Source organism: Sarcophilus harrisii, chromosome 2 (assembly GCF_902635505.1).
Source record: "Sarcophilus harrisii chromosome 2, mSarHar1.11, whole genome shotgun sequence".
Classification (NCBI taxonomy): domain Eukaryota; kingdom Metazoa; phylum Chordata; class Mammalia; order Dasyuromorphia; family Dasyuridae; genus Sarcophilus; species Sarcophilus harrisii.
Window position 1 is genome coordinate 341,923,206 of NC_045427.1, and position 16,843 is coordinate 341,940,048.

Consider the following 16,843-nt stretch of genomic DNA (forward strand, 5'->3'; position numbering starts at 1 on the left):
GGGAGGGCATGAGTCAAAGGTTTTAGGGCTGGAAAGAACATTAGAATTATCTTGTCCAAAGTTTCATTGGCCTTTTTTTACTCCAAATTTAGTGCTTTCTCCACATACAAAGTAAGGTAAGGACAAACATGCTTGCTGTCCCAAATATTTAAAGGGCTACCTTGTTAAAAAGGGGATTAGATTCGTTCTACTTGGTTTCAGGAGACTGAATTTGGAGGAAATAGAGAAGTATAGATTTTGGCTTATGATGAGGATGAATTTTCTAATAATTAGAATTTTTCCATACTTGAGTTGTTTTGAAAAGGAATAAATTCCTTTTCATTCACCTCATTGGAGGTGCTTGATTAACCTTTTAGGGAGGCTGTGGGAAGAAGGGAGATTAGACCAGAGCCGGAAGAAGGGAGATTAGACCAGAGCCTTTGTAGATCCCTGATGGGTTTGAGTCTGTGAGCTGCTGCATTACCAGTGGCTCACAGACCACTGGGTCTACAATCAATAAGCATTAGTTCAACACATAACTTTTTGTGTGTGATTTTTTTGTATGTAGAAGGGTCACTGGCACATTGGGAGAAAGGGAAGGCCCTTTTTTTTCTCTTCTGGGGAAAACTGAAAGTTCTTCAGCCTCATACTAAACAACTCTCAAGCCTGAGTTATGGTTTTTTTAAGAACCCTGTCATGTGAGCAGCTCATCAGAATTTCTTATAAAGGACTCTTTAGTCAAACCCAAATCTAAGCAGGAGTCTCTTCAACAATATTCCCAGCAGCCTCTACTTGAAAAACCTCTAGTGATGGAGAGGGAGTCCATTCCATTTTTTTTTAAAAGATCTAATAATTTAATTAAATTAAGCAAATCTCTACATTGTTCACATCAGGTAGCTGAGAGATGCAGCATTGAACCATACAGAAGTAATATACATAAAATAGGCATACAAAAAATGTTAGACTTGGGGCCACAGATCTGGGTTAAAATTCTTCTTCCATTATTGAACAAATTATGTGATCATGAACAAGTCACTTCACCTTTCTGTGCCTCAATTTTTTTCATAAGTATACTAATACCTGTCATGCACTTCATAGGATTATTTTGGGGTATTAGTGAGTTAATATATAAAATACTTTGCCAAAGTTAATGGTGCACAAAATTTGTTATCATTTTCGTGTGGTTCTTCTTTTAAAGGAATTTCTAGTCTGCAGCTTATGACTAAGTGAAAGAAGGTATCCAAACAGAATGCTCAGAAACATTTTAATGATGCAAAGATAACTTGTTAGGAATTTTAAAATTCTTTCATCTGAAAGTTCTCTATAATTTTTTCCTATCGTCCCTAGTTTTTGCCCTTTCAAGACAAGTCTTAATCCTCCTTCTTTATGATAGTCCACCAATCATGTTCACCCAAAGTCTCAGCATAATATCATAGCATATTAGCATAAATATCTCCAATTCCTTGAACTAGTTCAATCTGTGGAATTATTTTCAGGCTTTTTACCATTTTTGGTTATGTGCCTTTCATCTTCTGTTTACTTCTTCCTAAATGTGATGTCTAGCAGATTACTCTAGATGGGGTTTGACCAGGGCAAAAGCCATCTCCCTCATTCTGGTCAATGGAATCCTGTTAAATGCAGCCCAGAATTTTTGACTCAAAATAAATAGTATATGTATTGTGCTTTACAAATTTAAGGTGTTATGCAAAGTCCAACTTTTACTGAAACTCCGTAATCTTGACTATACTGTTCTTCTGCAGTAGGTATCTTTGGAAACAGATTTCAAACCAGTCCAAGTTATTTGTCTTTTCTGGTTAACAATGGTTTGTCCCCTAATATTATCAGCTTTGATTCTCAGATAACCACTTGTATTTGGCCAGATAGCTATCTATTGGCCAAATATTCATGTGACAAAGTTCCTAGTTCTAGATCTGCCCATCCTAGCTAGTATCTTGTTTCGTGGTTAAGTTGCCACTTATCTCTTCCATCACTCCAGTTGAAAGGAAATTTTGGACTTGATTCTCCCTGTGGTAGATCATTGAGCATTGCTTGGTATAGTAGAAAAACCCTAGATTGTGGAGAAGGACGTTACTAGAGAAGAAGGGTATTACAAGGAAATCTGGGTCCTGACCTGTTTACTAACACTAACTGTTGGCAAACACCTTCGTTGGCCATCAGTTTCCCGGTTTTGTAAAAAGAAAGGACTAGTTTAAGGTTCTTTTTAGCTCTAGCATTCTATCATGCTATGAAACAGCTAGGTAAAGTAGGTAAAGTATAGATGGCTCATTACAGATTCTGGCTTTGTCCCATCCAGCTCTGATTTTCTCTGATGTGATTATGAATGGAAGTTAGGAATTTAGCCCATGGTTGCCAGCTGATGGCTCTAATGGGCTTGGGGCTAGCATTGTTGAGGGCCTCTCATAAACTGCTGCTTCAACCCTGTGTCTTTGTGTTCACAGCTGTATGTAAACAAGGATGTAATTTACTCCACGGGGGATGCACCGTACCTGGGGAATGCCGGTAAGTGTGTGCTGGGGCCCTTTTTCTCTCTCTTTTTCTTGGTGGGAGGATTGAGTTCATTGATCTGCAAGTTCTTCTTAATGATGTCTTCTGCTTGATTCCACAATAGAACTCATTGAGCCGAGCCAACAACTAAGCACAGGGAGATACAAGTATTCAAGAATTCAGAGTGATGAGGAAATTTCTCATTTGAATCTTTTTTTTTGGAATGTCCTCACTGTGAAATTTAAGTTTATCCCTTAAAGAGGTCTAACTGCTTTTGCAGAAAAAGGCTATACCCATCCAGATATTTGGAAAGGAGAAATGTCCCTCATGTACTTTCCTCCTAAAAGAATTTTGATTAAAAACATGGAGTGGGAAAAGAAGTATTTTCTTGGGATCAGAGAACCTGGATCAGAACCCAAGCTCTGATTTTTCTCTCTCAGTGAATTGGGGCACATTAGAAACTCTTTCGAGGCTGAGGCCTATTGTATCTTCTTTAAGATAAAAGGGGCCATATGATATGGCAGAAAGTGCTAGATAGAAAGTGCCTCTAGGCAGGGAATTGGGGATTCCCACAAATCTGTGTGAAATTGTCATAGATCTTTATATCTTTGAGCCCTAGTTCCTCTTCTGCAAACGAGGGGGCTGGATTAGATGTCCTCTAAGATCCCTCCCAGTCTAAAACTTATAACCCTATATGGTTCTAGGGTCTAGCAAGTGCCTGACACATACTAAATATTGATAAGACAATAAATGAGCTGAGTTTTGATCTTGTGAAATTCCTTGCTACATAATTTTTGTACTTGGTCTAAGTGCTGATCATTTGGTCCCACTCCTGAAGAACTCATAAAAGGAAAAATTTCCCCCAATATCAGTTCTCTTGCTAGTGTTGACACAGCTGTTCATTTTTAAAGGAACCTATTGTTATTAGTATATTAAGGTCTTCCTTATAAAGATACTGTAAGTGAAGTAATATAAGTAGTAGTATTCTCCTTTCATGGATGAACAAACTAGAGTCCAGAGAGATGTACTATCATAGTATCTTATTGGGATTTGAACCCAACTTATCTGACTTCACATGTACTATATCTTTTAACCTAAAATATTCATTTGTTGTTTCCATTTATACTGGCAAAAATCTCTCGACATTGACCACTAAGCTTTTCCTATACCCTTCCTGCTAGCTTACACAAAAGGGGATGTTTGTGGAAGTCAGACTTTCTTGTAAATTCTATTAAGACACATACCTGTCCTAGTGTTTGATGGTGACTTGAGAGATTTACATGTATCAGTCAATAAGCATTTATTAAATTATTATGTGCTTGGCATTGTGCTAAGAACTAGAAATTACAAAGCAAAAGCAGAAACAGTCCTTGCCCCCAAATAACCTACATCCCAATAGAAAAGATAACATAACACAAGGATAGTGAAAGGAAATCTTGGAGTGGAAGACACTAGCAGCTGCAGAGAGACAAGGAAAAGTCTCCTGAAAATGTGGTATCTAAGTTTCATCTTGAAGGAAACCAGATGAGTTGAATTTCAAAAAATTGGGCTGGGCAAAGTGAGGAAGGAAAGCACTTAAAGGCACAAGAGACAGCCAGTATCACACAAACATGAAACTAGTATAGCTGGACATCAAATACATGAAAGTAATGTGTAAGAAAATTGAAAAGTTGAGAAGTGGTTGGGCAAAAAAATTTAAATATCAAGCAGAATTTATGTTTGATATATTAGATTTCTTGCTGTTTAGGAGAGGGAGTGAGGAGAAGAGAGAGGAAAATTTTGGAACACAAGGTTTTACAAGGGTGAATGTTGAAAATGATTTGTGCATATGTTTTGAAAATAAAAGATTTTATTAAAAGAAAAGCAAATATTAATTTCTAGAAGAAAAAAAAAGGAAGCTTTCTTGTTTCAAAACACTTTATGGGACAAAAACTTTCTAGGGTAATCTCACTTTTATAGCTAAATGTTGACAGCAGTATAAATGTTGGTTAAGAAAGCCTGGCAAAAGCAAGCCAGTCAGATGATCTGCCTTATACAACTGAATTATATCCAAAACAAGTTTCTAAAATTATTGTAATTTAAATTTTTTTCTTTTATGTTATAAAAACTCTGTAAATCATTGCTTTGTCACTAATTTCTGAGGAATTATTGACCTGAAAAGAAGAACCTTTCAACCATTACTAATAAATCATTATTTATTTACTTGGGAAAAAAAAGAATTTATGTTTGATTCTAAAGTATTAGAGAACCACTAGGTTGTGACTGAGAAAGATATGTAACATGGTCAATCCTATGCTCTAGGAATTCACTTTGACAGCTGGTATAGAGTATGAATTAGAATGGGGAGAAACCAAGGCAGAAAGGACTCGGGGAAACTATTGCAGTGTGTCTTCAGATGAGAGGAGATGAGAAGATAAAACTAAGTGGGATCTGTGAGAGTAGAGGCAAGGAAACATATTAGGAGAAATATTGGGAAGAAGAAAATGATGTTGTTGGGAGAACACATCCCAAATTTGTTGGGAGTGAAAACTTATGAATCGGAAGAGCTTGTCCATGCCAAATAGAGATTCAGCTTGAGAATCTTGTCATAGCGATGGTCAAAATCCTGCAGCACTGTTTGGTATTGGAAGATTTCTCTGAAGGGACTATGTGTATTATTTTTCACATTATAGTACTATAAAGTTTGGAAAACTCTTTCTTCATCCCTTTGAGATCAATGAAAATATTATTCCTATTCTATAGAAAGGGAAACTGAAGATTCAAGGAGAGGAGAAGCTTCAAGGCCAAAGGTGATTTATTCATTAGTACATATCAGAACCAGAACTAAAAAAAAGTAAGTCTCTTGATGAAAGAAAGAACATCCCAGAGGCCAGTGTCACTGAAGTATACAGAAGCATGTAAAATACATTTTTTTAAAAATGGGAAAGATAGGAAGGAATTAAGTTATGATGGACAGCTAGACATAGAAATTTATATATGATTCTACAGAACCACTGGAATTTACTGAATAGGGCAGTGATCTGTATTGAGAGACACAAGGGATCCAAGCATTTTCCCTACTGTATCACAGTTTCTTTCCTTTTTTTCTTTTATTGCTTTTTAAAAATTATTTATTTAAAGCTAAATGCAAAAATAAGAAAAAATAACATAGAAAAAGAAAAACAAAAAAGGAAAATAAAAAAACAAAACAGAACATTGTCATGTGCCCCAGCAGAACATCAGGGAGGATTCAAAATATGTAACAATAAATTTCCATTTTAAGAAAGCATATATATTAATAGAAGAGATTATATTCCTTTTAGAAGATCCTTTTCTTTGTTTTCTTGTAGGTCATGGTTTCCTTTTCTTATTGAGATTAGATTACTGAGGCCCCCTTTTAATCACCCTTTTAACAAGATCAGTCAGTTATACCTTTCTTTACCAGCTTTTCGGCACAAACTCTTCTTGGTCCTCTGATTTAGCCATGTTTATTAATGTTAGTGCCAATCTCTTTAGGGAACTAATCAGCAAGCATTTAAGTGCATGCATACTATGTGCCAAACACTGGATTAGGTGTTAGAATTTTAAGATTTAGAACAGAAAGGGATCTCAGAGATCTAGTTTGAGATTCTAAATCTACCCTGGTACAGGCCCTCGTCTGACACAGGGACTCTTGCACTAGCTTCTTGGTTGATCTCAAGTCTCTTCACTCCAATCCATTTTCCACTTGTCTATCAAATAGATCTTCTTAAAACACACACTACTTCCAATTCACTAAATCCCAGAGGCTCTCTGTTACCCCCAGAGTCAAATATAAATTCCTGCCTTGGTTTTAAAGCCCTTCACAATCTATCTTTCTTTTTTATACTTTACATCCTTCCATAACCTTTGTGATCCAATGACACTAGCTTACTTTGGTGATCCTTCTCTCTCTCCCTCCATTTCCTGGCTCCCTGGCTATCTTCAAGTCTCATCTAACATCCCAGCCTTTTCTAGTCTTAGTGGCTTTCCTCTGAGACTATCCACAATTTATCATATATGTGTGTGTATCTTGTTTGTATAGAGAGGTATTCAAGTTGTCTCTCCCACATTAGACACTGAGGTCCTAGAGAGCAGCTCTTTCTCTCCACCCTTTCTTTATATGCACAATGCATGGCACATAGTGGGCACTTAATAAACTCATTGGCTGATAGAATATTTCAATATAATTATTTTTCTATATAATCCTATGCATTTTATCTTAAGTATTTGAAAACATCATTCTGAGGGCAAATCCATAGACTTAATCCTACTTTGAAAGAGATATATTACACAAAAATAGTTAGGAAACCCTGATTTAGTCTAGGTTTTTTAAAGATGAAAAAAATCCTATGAAGTGACTTCTCCAGGACCACACATATGATTAAGGAAATGATCCAGATTCAAATACAAGTAACCTAACTCCATATTCAATGTTTCCTATACTGTAATGGGTTTGCCAGAAAGAGCAACTGAATTAAGTCATGAAATGAAATCTTTTTATCTGGGATGAGGGGGTAAAGGGAACAAAGTCCATCACTGTTGAGTTGTTTTGTACTGTGTTGTGTTGATGTGAGTTAAATCTTCTGGAGGATCTAAGAGAACAATTCCAGTCTCAATTCCAGGCTGCTAGAGTACCTCCACCTTTCCCTTTGTAGGTAAAAACAATAGTCACTTTCTAAGTCAATAATAGAAATGAAAAATGGGAGGAAAGACTGGGTGTGAGAGGGAGACTTTTCCTGGTGCTCACAGTCTGGGAGTTCTGGGATGCAGATCATTGTATGAATAACAGCAGAGACCATTAATTTCGTGCTCTAGTCAACAAATGAGTTTAAAAGGCCCATTTCCTCTACTTGGAGCTAGGGCATTAGATTGGATTATAATGCCTCATGGCCTAAGTCCAGGAATAAGCTTTTCAATTTGAAATATTTCAATTTGAAGATTCCAGAAAATAAATGCTGGAGTGAAAACTGTTCTTTGAGGCTTAATAGCAAAATGAAGCCACTTTTAAATCTTCTCTTTAACGTCTCTGGGCTTTTTCATTCTTTCTTGCTTTATGGCATAAATCCTTTAGCATCTTACATTCCTTAGGGACCACAGAATTACATTTTGGAAGCATCCATTTGAATTCCCTTCTTTAAATATGAAGGAATAATTCTACGTGATGAGAAGTACAAGATGGTGCAAAAATAAGTGTTAGTCACTTCCTTTATTCAGGGAAGGTGCTAGATAGTGTCAAGATGGGTAGAAAAGGTTGCAGTATTTCGATAATATTTAGATATTCTTAGTATTCTGTAGTTTATAGTCTCTGAGGGACATCAGACATTAGCACAGAGTTCGGGGCCACATAATTTAATAGTTGAAAGATGTGTGATTTCATTGCTCTGGTTCTTTTGTTTGATAACACTGATGTAGTTCTTCTAAGGTAAAAAGAACTTTAAATTGAAAAGTAAAGGAGAGAAAGAAATCATCTACATTTAACAAGTTATACCATAAAAAATAATAGCGTTATCCTGAAAATCATATAAGACCAAACTCAAGAAAGGATCTAGTAATAAAACATGAGTCAAGATAAAGGTGTATATGCATATTAGCTTGTTTTATTGTATACAAAATAGAGGTAGTAAATAAAATGAACAGTATTAATGCAAAGAGGCAAATGTAACTGCATAGGTATCACTAAACCTTGGAGCAATTGATCCTAAAATATATGCCTGGATGGGTATAATATATTTAAAAGGAACAGGTTAAGAGAAAGGTGTGGAGAATTGCAACAGAATAGCATTCATTATTTATTAAGAAGATATGTGTATGTGAGCCATCCCAGAAGCCAGAAAGTAAAATGTTGGGTAAGCATTTAATTTGTGAGAAGATAAAGGAGCAGAATTGTTATTGTACAGATGACCTGGACCAAAAAAGGAAAGAGATGAAAGTGGAAAACAATCCTGGAAAACAGGAATCACAGCATAATGGGGGACTTCAATTATGCATGTATCTGTTAATTTCCTAACTAAGGAAGGTTGGCTTCAATCTTCAAAAAGTGGGGGAAACATTTCCAGTTAAGATGGCAACATAAAGTATTGTAGAAGAACATAGCTCCTCCATATTCTTAAAAGGTGTCATATTGAATAATGGTGAAGAAATTAACAAGAATATACAAAAAGACAGCCAGAAATCAAGGGCACTAGAAAAAGGATTCTACCAAGGAAGCATGCTTAAGTTCAAGTGACAACCAAAAAAAAACCTACAGCAACGTCGTGATGTGGGAAGAACTAAGAATAGAAGGCAAGAGTAGTGCACCGACCAGGTTTCTCCAGAGAGGCTGGAAGCCCACAGCCAGTCAGGGAATGAATGACCTACTGCTGTGACTACCAACACACTGGGAGGAATGGAAGCCAGTGTCAGGTATTCAAAAATTTGAGATCAAAATCAAATAGGCCTAACCATTATCTACAAAAGAAAAAGAAGGGGTAGAGCCCAGCATAAAGTCCAAAATCAGGAGCCAAGACTGGAGATAAATCAGCATAAAGCGAAACTAGACACAATGAAAAAATGTTATTGATCAAGAAAAGCCTAAATAAACTCTGAAGAAGAAAATAACTAGCCTTCTCTAATGTGATATTTCTTGGAGCAGCATAAGAAATTAAATGAAAATTTTGGGTGAGTTGTGTGGAAAGTAAAGATTAGCAGAAAACAAGAAAAGTTTAGAAACTCAGAAATGCTTCAACTATATATATATATATATATATATATATATATATATATGATTACATAATATATATATAATCATATATATATATAATCATATATATATATGATTACATAATATCAACTTTTAATACTATAATAATTCAGATTTCTTTTCTGGCAGGAATGGAGGACCAAAAAATTTTGTGTGGATTTTCCAGATCATAGGGATGTCATACCCTTAACCCCCATGGTGTGAAAAGGATAACTATAACAAGTACAAGTAAAGTTACACAGAGGAAATGTATTTGCCACAAATATTACAAAGTACTTGGAAGAAATAAAGCAAGAAATTTAAAATGGAATCAATTATGTTAGGAAAAAAAATCCAGTGCTTAGTACATAGAGTAGGTGCTTAACATAAGTTTCTTAATTGATGGAGAAAGAATAAATTAGGTAATGTAAAAAAAAAAAAAAAAAAACAAAAACAAAAACTTTAAAAACCATATGGCAACTTAAAAAAAAAAACAACTAAGGGCAAGGAAATGTTATATGATAAAAGAAAGGAATTAAGACCATTGCTTGGGTAAATGTAATAATGGTAATTTGACATTTTGTTCTTATACTTCTTCCTCTTCCTCTCCCTATTCTTGGTAAAAAGAATGATTTGACTTGGAAGGAAGAGAACAAAAAATGGCTAATAAGGAAATTTGGTACTCAAACAGGGAGTTTTTCATGAAACAAATTCATTTTACTGGCAGATGTGACTGCTTGAACCACTGTCAGTATTCTTTGAAAGGTTATAAAAAATGGGAGAGGTAATGAAAGATTGGAGAAAAGCAAATGTTTTGACTTTGAATCTACAAAATAAAGGCTAATGAGCTTGACTGATTCTTGGCAAAATTCTTGTGTCTTGTCCAAAAAGATGATTAGTAAAAATTTAGAAAATGAATCGGTGTGGGCAGTTAGGTAGTACAGTGGATAAGAGGCAGCAGTCCTGAAGTTGGGAGAATCTGAGTTCAAATCCAACCTCAAGTACTTAGTAGCTGTATGACTCTGAGCAAGTCATTTAACTCTAATTACCTCCCCCCAAAAAGGAAAAGGAATCATTGATCACAATGAGCCAGCATGTTAGGACATTATTAAATGACAGGCAGTTAATTCTAGTACTCAGTTTCTGACAATCCTCCCCAGCACATCATTACCAGCCTACCTACCCTGACAGAGTAGAGTACAAGGAATAAATTTTCCTTTTCTTTCTTTACCCTGTAGGATTGACTTTTTCTAGGGAAAAGAGCCTTTTCATTCATTCCTATATTCAATAAGTATTTATTAAGTGATTACTGTTTACCAGGTACTGTGCTAGGTGATGGAGATAAGACTAAAAACACTTCTTTCCTCTTTGAGAAAGAGATTGATTTCTTTCTTTTATTTCTGGGCTGAGTTGTTTATTTGGACACTGTGGAAGAAGCCTTGCATAAAGAAATAGGATTTCTTGGTTCAGGCTTCAACTATATGTCACTTCTTTCTAAGCTTCAGGTTTACTCATCCAGTGAGGAAAGTAGACTATGAGTACTAAGGTTCTTTGCAGCTTTGACATTCTAAAATCTGTAGTTAAAACATTTAAGGGCAAAGAACAGTTTTATCAAGTGAATATAATAATTCTTTGACTTATGTTTGCATTTGAGCCTGAATGAGGTGTCTGTCATAAGAAAAAAGTTAATTTTTATGTAGGTTTTTATTGAGTGTTAAGGGGCAATGCTATAATAGTAGTGTTCTAGTTTTGTAATTCAAGGCCCAGTGTTTGAGTCCCATTTCTGCTCTGTGACCACGGACAATACTCTTTCACTAGCTGGGTCTTAGTTTTCTCATTTCTACCATTAAGATCTTTGTGGTGGTTTTCCTGGAGGCAGCCTTAGTCTCAGTTGAAATAAATAATTACTCCTAAATCGCAGCCAGCTGGTAAAAATGCAAACGTTTATTTCTCCTTCCAAATTTGCCCGGTTAGTTGAGGCCTAACTCTCTGCTTGGCTCCAAGAGCTTTTGCAGCTTTGTCCTTGGCTTCTGCCTCTGCTTTCTTCAGCCTCCAGTCAGCTCCGACTCGTGGCTTCTCAATCTCCAGTCTGTGGCGAGTAGTCTTTTCTTCCAGAGTGTTCTGTCTCAGAGCCCTGTTGATGTTCCAGAGAAATTCCTCCTAGCTCCAAGAGCTTCCTCCATATACATCATCTCCCAAAGGTTAACTCCTCCTTCTCGAGGCAGGGATTATGGGTTATCTCCCAGAGTGCTCTCTGGTCCAAAGAATTTCAAGGGAGGTGTGAATTCAGACTAAGCCAGCCCTGAATTCTGGTGTGAACTCCATTGAGTACTTAGATACTTATGAGCTCTCTAAAGGTGTGAACACAAGCATTGTTCAATCAGTTCCACTTAGTATCTTGTTTCATGATCTGGCCCAAAATAACTCTAAGATTAAATTAACTCCAATGTCTTTAACACTTTGTAAAGAAATGTCTTAACACTTTAGTAAAGATTCCAACATCTCCCCTTTTCTTTTGATTTAGAACATAGGTGGTCATAATCTCCTTGACTTAAGGAGGTGAGAACTCCAAAAAGGTGATCCACGCCTTCCCTGACATCTCAGGAAGGGAGATGAAAATACCAAAGGAAATAGAAAATCAAATCAGATTAGGGGGTTTCTCGAGGGGCTCACTTGAAACAAGGTGTACATAAATCCATCAATATAACACAGTCTAGTAGCAATGTTAACAAATAATATGAATTAACATGAGAATTTACACATTTACACATTGTCCATTAGTTCATGTGACAGGAATCCAATAATCATTGTAAGCTTTGAGGTAAACAATTTTTCATAACATGAATCAACATACAGAATTATACATCTCCATAAGTCCTAAAAATACTCCCGAAGAAAACCATTGTCCATTAATGTGCCAAGAATCCAATAATAGATTTTAAAGTTATTTTAACAGTCTCATTGGCCATGCTCTTTCAGTATCAGATGTTTCTTGAATCTTCTTTGTTTTGAAGAACTTGAAACAGTCTCTTCTTGTGTTAGAAATCCAATGATTCATGAAGATTTTAAAGTTATTTTAACAGTCATTGTCAGCCATGCTCCTTCAGTGTCAAATGTTTCTTGAATCTTCTCCTTTGTTTTGAGGTCTTTCTCTTTATCATCTGGTAATTATATTGGAACTGTTTGCACTGGACACTGCCCTGCTTGGTAAAAAGACCTGTATTCTCACCAACTGTAATTCTGATTGCTTTTCTGTTGGTTGATGACATCAGAGTCCTGAATTTCTGAAGACTCTTTTGGGTTAAAAAATCTGTATTCTCTCTAACTGTAATCCTGATTGCTTTTCTGTTGGTTGATGATATCAGAGCCTTGAATTTCTAAAGACTCTCTGGGTGTAACTTCAGCTACTATCATGCCCCACCTGTCCTTTGATTGATACTTAGGAGCTGGGCCCTGCCTTTTACTTCTCTGAGTCAATCTACATTCAGAGGCCCAGTGAAAGCCTTGATTGCATTTTGGACATGGGGTTTTGGGTTTTCTCTCACCCTGTCTTCTCATTCTATCTCCATATCTGCATTGGGCCCTCAAATGTCCAACTTTTCCACACTGAAGACATCGACGAGTTTCTCTAGAATTCCGTTGCCAAGAGGGACCCTGTCTTGCCATATTCATCATAGTTTGGGTATAATAAGCATTTGTGCCCACTGTGGCACAGCGTCTTATGATCTCCTCTAAAGGAGCATCTTTGTCTAGTCCCCATATAATTCTTTTGCAAATCTCCTTGGCATTTTTCTTAGCCAGATGTCTCATCATTTCTGTAGCAGCATTATATTATCTCCAATGGTTCTGATTACTGCTGTTTGCAAACGTCCCACAAAATCTGCAAAAGGTTCATTGGGACCTTGCTCTATTTTTGTGAAAGCTTTATTTCCATCTTTCTGTCCAGGGAGAGAATTCCAAGCTTTTATTGCAGCCTTAGAAATTTGCTCATATACTGGTATAGGATAATAAATCTGTTCTGAATTCTCTGCATACTGACCTTCACCAGCTAGCTGGTCAAAAGTGATTTGTCCAATAGTTCCTGTTTGCCTATTGCGTTGAGCTTGAATCCTACATAATTCATGATACTCTGAAAGCCACAACAAATTTTGTCCGGGTTCTAAGCATGTTTTCGCTATGGGTTTCCAATCATTCGGGGTTAAGATTTCATAAGACAAATTATCTAGCAACATCTTCACATAAGATGATGTAGCCCCATAAAGAGTGCAACCCTTTTTCAAATCTTTAAGTTTTTCCAAATTAAAGGGAGTGTATTGTCTCTCTTTTTGACCTGAAGAGTCAATCTTTTCCATCACAGGATATACATTTATAAAATCAGATATATCTTCTCCTTTATTTTTTGCTTTAATTAATGCTGCTTCTAATCTTGTCATATTCTGCTTCACAGGAGAAGCTGACTGTGTTTCTACCTCTCTCTCTTCCTCTTCTTCCTGAGATGAGAAATGATCTAATTCCTTCTGCTGTGAAGTATCACACTCAGAATTGTACTTAACTCCATTATCTGAATTTTCCTTCTTATCACCTAGTTTAGTTGGCACTTTCTTCTTTTTCATTTTAACACTTAAATAACTTCTTATAGCCAGTTGTATTAAATTATGTATTAAATATGTCTTTAGAAATTGAGTTAGGGCTATTTTTAATTACAGAACTGACAAAGATTCTCTCCTACTAAGTCCCATTCATCCAGATCCAAATCTTTCTCCAGAGAGAAACAAGGACATATGTTCTTAACAGTTTGTAAAAGTTCAGTGATCTGCTCCATATTTATAATCAAACCTTCGCTTTCCATAACTTTAACAATGCTCTCTAAACATTTTCCTTGAACAGAAACAGAAGGCTGTTTTCTAAAGATCTGTCCCATCTTAGCTGAAATTCTACTTTAATTCTTTTAACACAATTTCTTTGTTGTACTCACTCTAATTTCTGGGTTGAAGAGACTTTTCACAGGCTTTTCCACTTAAGATCAGGATCACAGGCTTTTCCACTTAAATCAGCTGAGGGTCCTTGTCAGTCCCACATTCAGGGCGCCAAAATGTGAAGGTTTTCTTGGAGGGCAGCCTTAGTCTCAGTTGAAATAAATAATTACTCATTATTGCAGCCAGCTGGTGAAAATGCAAACGTTTATTTCTCCTTCCAAATTAGCCCGGTTAGTTGAGGCCTATCTCTCTGCTTGGCTCCAAGAGATCTTGCAGCTTTGTCCTTGGCTTCTGCCTCTGCTTTCTTCAGCCTCCAGCCAGTTCCGACTCGTGGCTTCTCAATCTCCAGTCTCTCCCAAGCTCCAAGAGCTCCCTCTATTTATGTGATCTCCCAAAGGTTAACTCCACCTTCTGGAGGAAGAGGGATTCTGGGTTATCCCCCAGAGTACTCTCTGGTCCTGAGAGAGGTGTGAATTCAGACTAAGCCCTACATGTGTGAACTCCATTGAGTACTTAGATACTTATGAGCTCTCTAAAGGTGTGAATACAAGCATTGTTCAATCAGTTCCACTTAGTATCTTGTTTCAAGTTCTGGCCCAAAATAATTCTTTCTAAGATTAAATTAACTCCAGTGTCTTAACACTTTAGTAAAGATTCCAACAGATCTTGGAAGATCTAAGGCTATAGACCTACATGTGCTGTTCCTTTTGAGGGGAAAAATGTGTCTTGATTTGTCTTTGGGTGACCCTGTGGATATGTTTGTGAAGGAAGTTGTGCGGGAATGATGAAAATGGTTAGCAAATAGCATTTCCAGGGTCCAAGGAAGCATTTGGGCCATTACATCTTCCAGGACTTATGCTACATTCTGATCACAGACATTTCAATTGTAGACACCAAACCTACATGAAAGTTAACCTTTTTCTTGTAACAGACACTTTATTCAGGGACAAATGCAAACATAATTCAAGGAATTGATATATTCACATGATAAAATTCTGTTCTTTGCCCTTAAATGTTTTAAACTTCAAAATTATTTTAATTCATTTTTCTCTTCCTATTATTTAGAATATTTTTTTCTATATGATTGAGCTTTCCTCTCTTTTGAAAGTTATATGTTCATGTCCTTATCATTTATCTATTGAGGATTGTCCCTCTCATTTCCCTTTGTCCTTGGAGAAAAGACCTTTATCAGAGAAATTTTCTAAGAATTTTTTTCCCTGTTTAACTGGCTTTCTGCCTCCAGCTATCTTGATTTTATTTGTGGTGAAGGGGAAACCTTTCAATTTTATCCACTTAAAATTATCCACTTTTATGATCCCCTCTATACTTAAGTACTCTTTTCCTATGCATAGTTGGGAAAGGTATCCTTTTCCACATCTACTTAATATGAAAAGACCCAGAGGGCAGTAGCTAGCATGTTGATTAGATTCTGTCCTTTCAGAAAGATATGGTTAAGAATTGCACAAGAACAATCATCTTTTTTTATTATTATTATACTATGTTATGCTTATTTTGTTACATAAATTACAAATTTATGAGAAGAAATAAGAAGACAGGTATCATCCATTTTGTTAAGAGGGACCCCATCAAAAGATCAAAGTAAAAAAATATTAAAAATGTAAAAAAATCAAGGCAGAAGTAACTTTCTCCTAGCTAAGTGGATTGTATGGGGTAAGGATATCCCTAGATTAGATTAGAGCCTCAAGACATCTCCCTTTCTTCCAGTAGAATTAGATTGGTTTGATTTGGATTGTCCAAACCAACTGGGGGGAAGTTTAAGGAGAAAATATTCATTGAGTTATTTAATGATTTCAATGGTATAGGAAATTCCTAGTGAGGAAACTCCTCTCATAATGCAAATTGCAACCTATTTTGGAGCATACCCAATGCTATTGACTTGCTTAAGGTCATGTAGCTTTTGATATTACTTCTCTACACATTATGCTGCCTGAAAAATTATATTTCTTATTTCCTAGCAGCACGAACCAGATTCTCAGTTCCTTTCCTTGGACGTGAAGACTAACTTTGGGGGACAGGGGAGAAAGACTTTAAATAAAAAGTAGCTTTGATCAGTTTCAATAAAGCAGTAATGAATTGAACCAGCTACACCCAGCGAAAGAACTCTGGGAGATGACTATGAGCCATTACATAGAATTCCCAATCCGTCTATTTTTGTCCGCCTGCATTTTTGATTTCCTTCACAGGTTAATTGTACTCTATTTCAGTCTGATTCTTTTTGTACAGCAAAATAACTGTATGGACATGTATACATATATTGTATTTAACTTATACTTGAATATATTTTACATGTATTGGTCAACCTGCCGTCTGGGGGAGGGGGAAGGAAGAAGGGGAAAAATTGGAACAAAAGGTTTTGCAATTTTGCAACCCTAAATGCTGAAAAATTACCCATGCATATATCTTGTAAATAAAAAGCTATAATAAAAAAGAGAGAAATAAAGTAACTTTGAATGGAATCCTGACATAAAGCCCAGTCCATAGCTTCGCTTCTTTCCCCAAAATAATGTATTTATGAGTATAGGAAGTAGTCAGATTTTATCTTGGTTTCTCATCTTCTCTGTTTGGGGCTTTCCGTTGCCTTATTTTACAAAGTAAGGACGCCAGTGCCTGTCCTTTCAATTACTTTGTGGATAGAGTAGAATCG

The 16,843-nt window shown here is 36.2% G+C and overlaps 1 protein-coding gene across 2 annotated transcripts in view; it reads left to right on the forward strand.

Annotated features, from left to right (window-relative positions):
* JAG2 (jagged canonical Notch ligand 2) overlaps positions 1-16,843 on the forward strand; it is a 145,591-nt gene that overhangs the window by 73,516 nt on the left and 55,232 nt on the right. For both annotated transcript variants that reach the window (XM_003756444.4, XM_023503467.2), the window contains exon 5: positions 2,439-2,499. In XM_003756444.4, the coding sequence (XP_003756492.2) occupies positions 2,439-2,499 (61 nt within the window). The remainder of the gene's footprint in view (positions 1-2,438; positions 2,500-16,843) is intronic.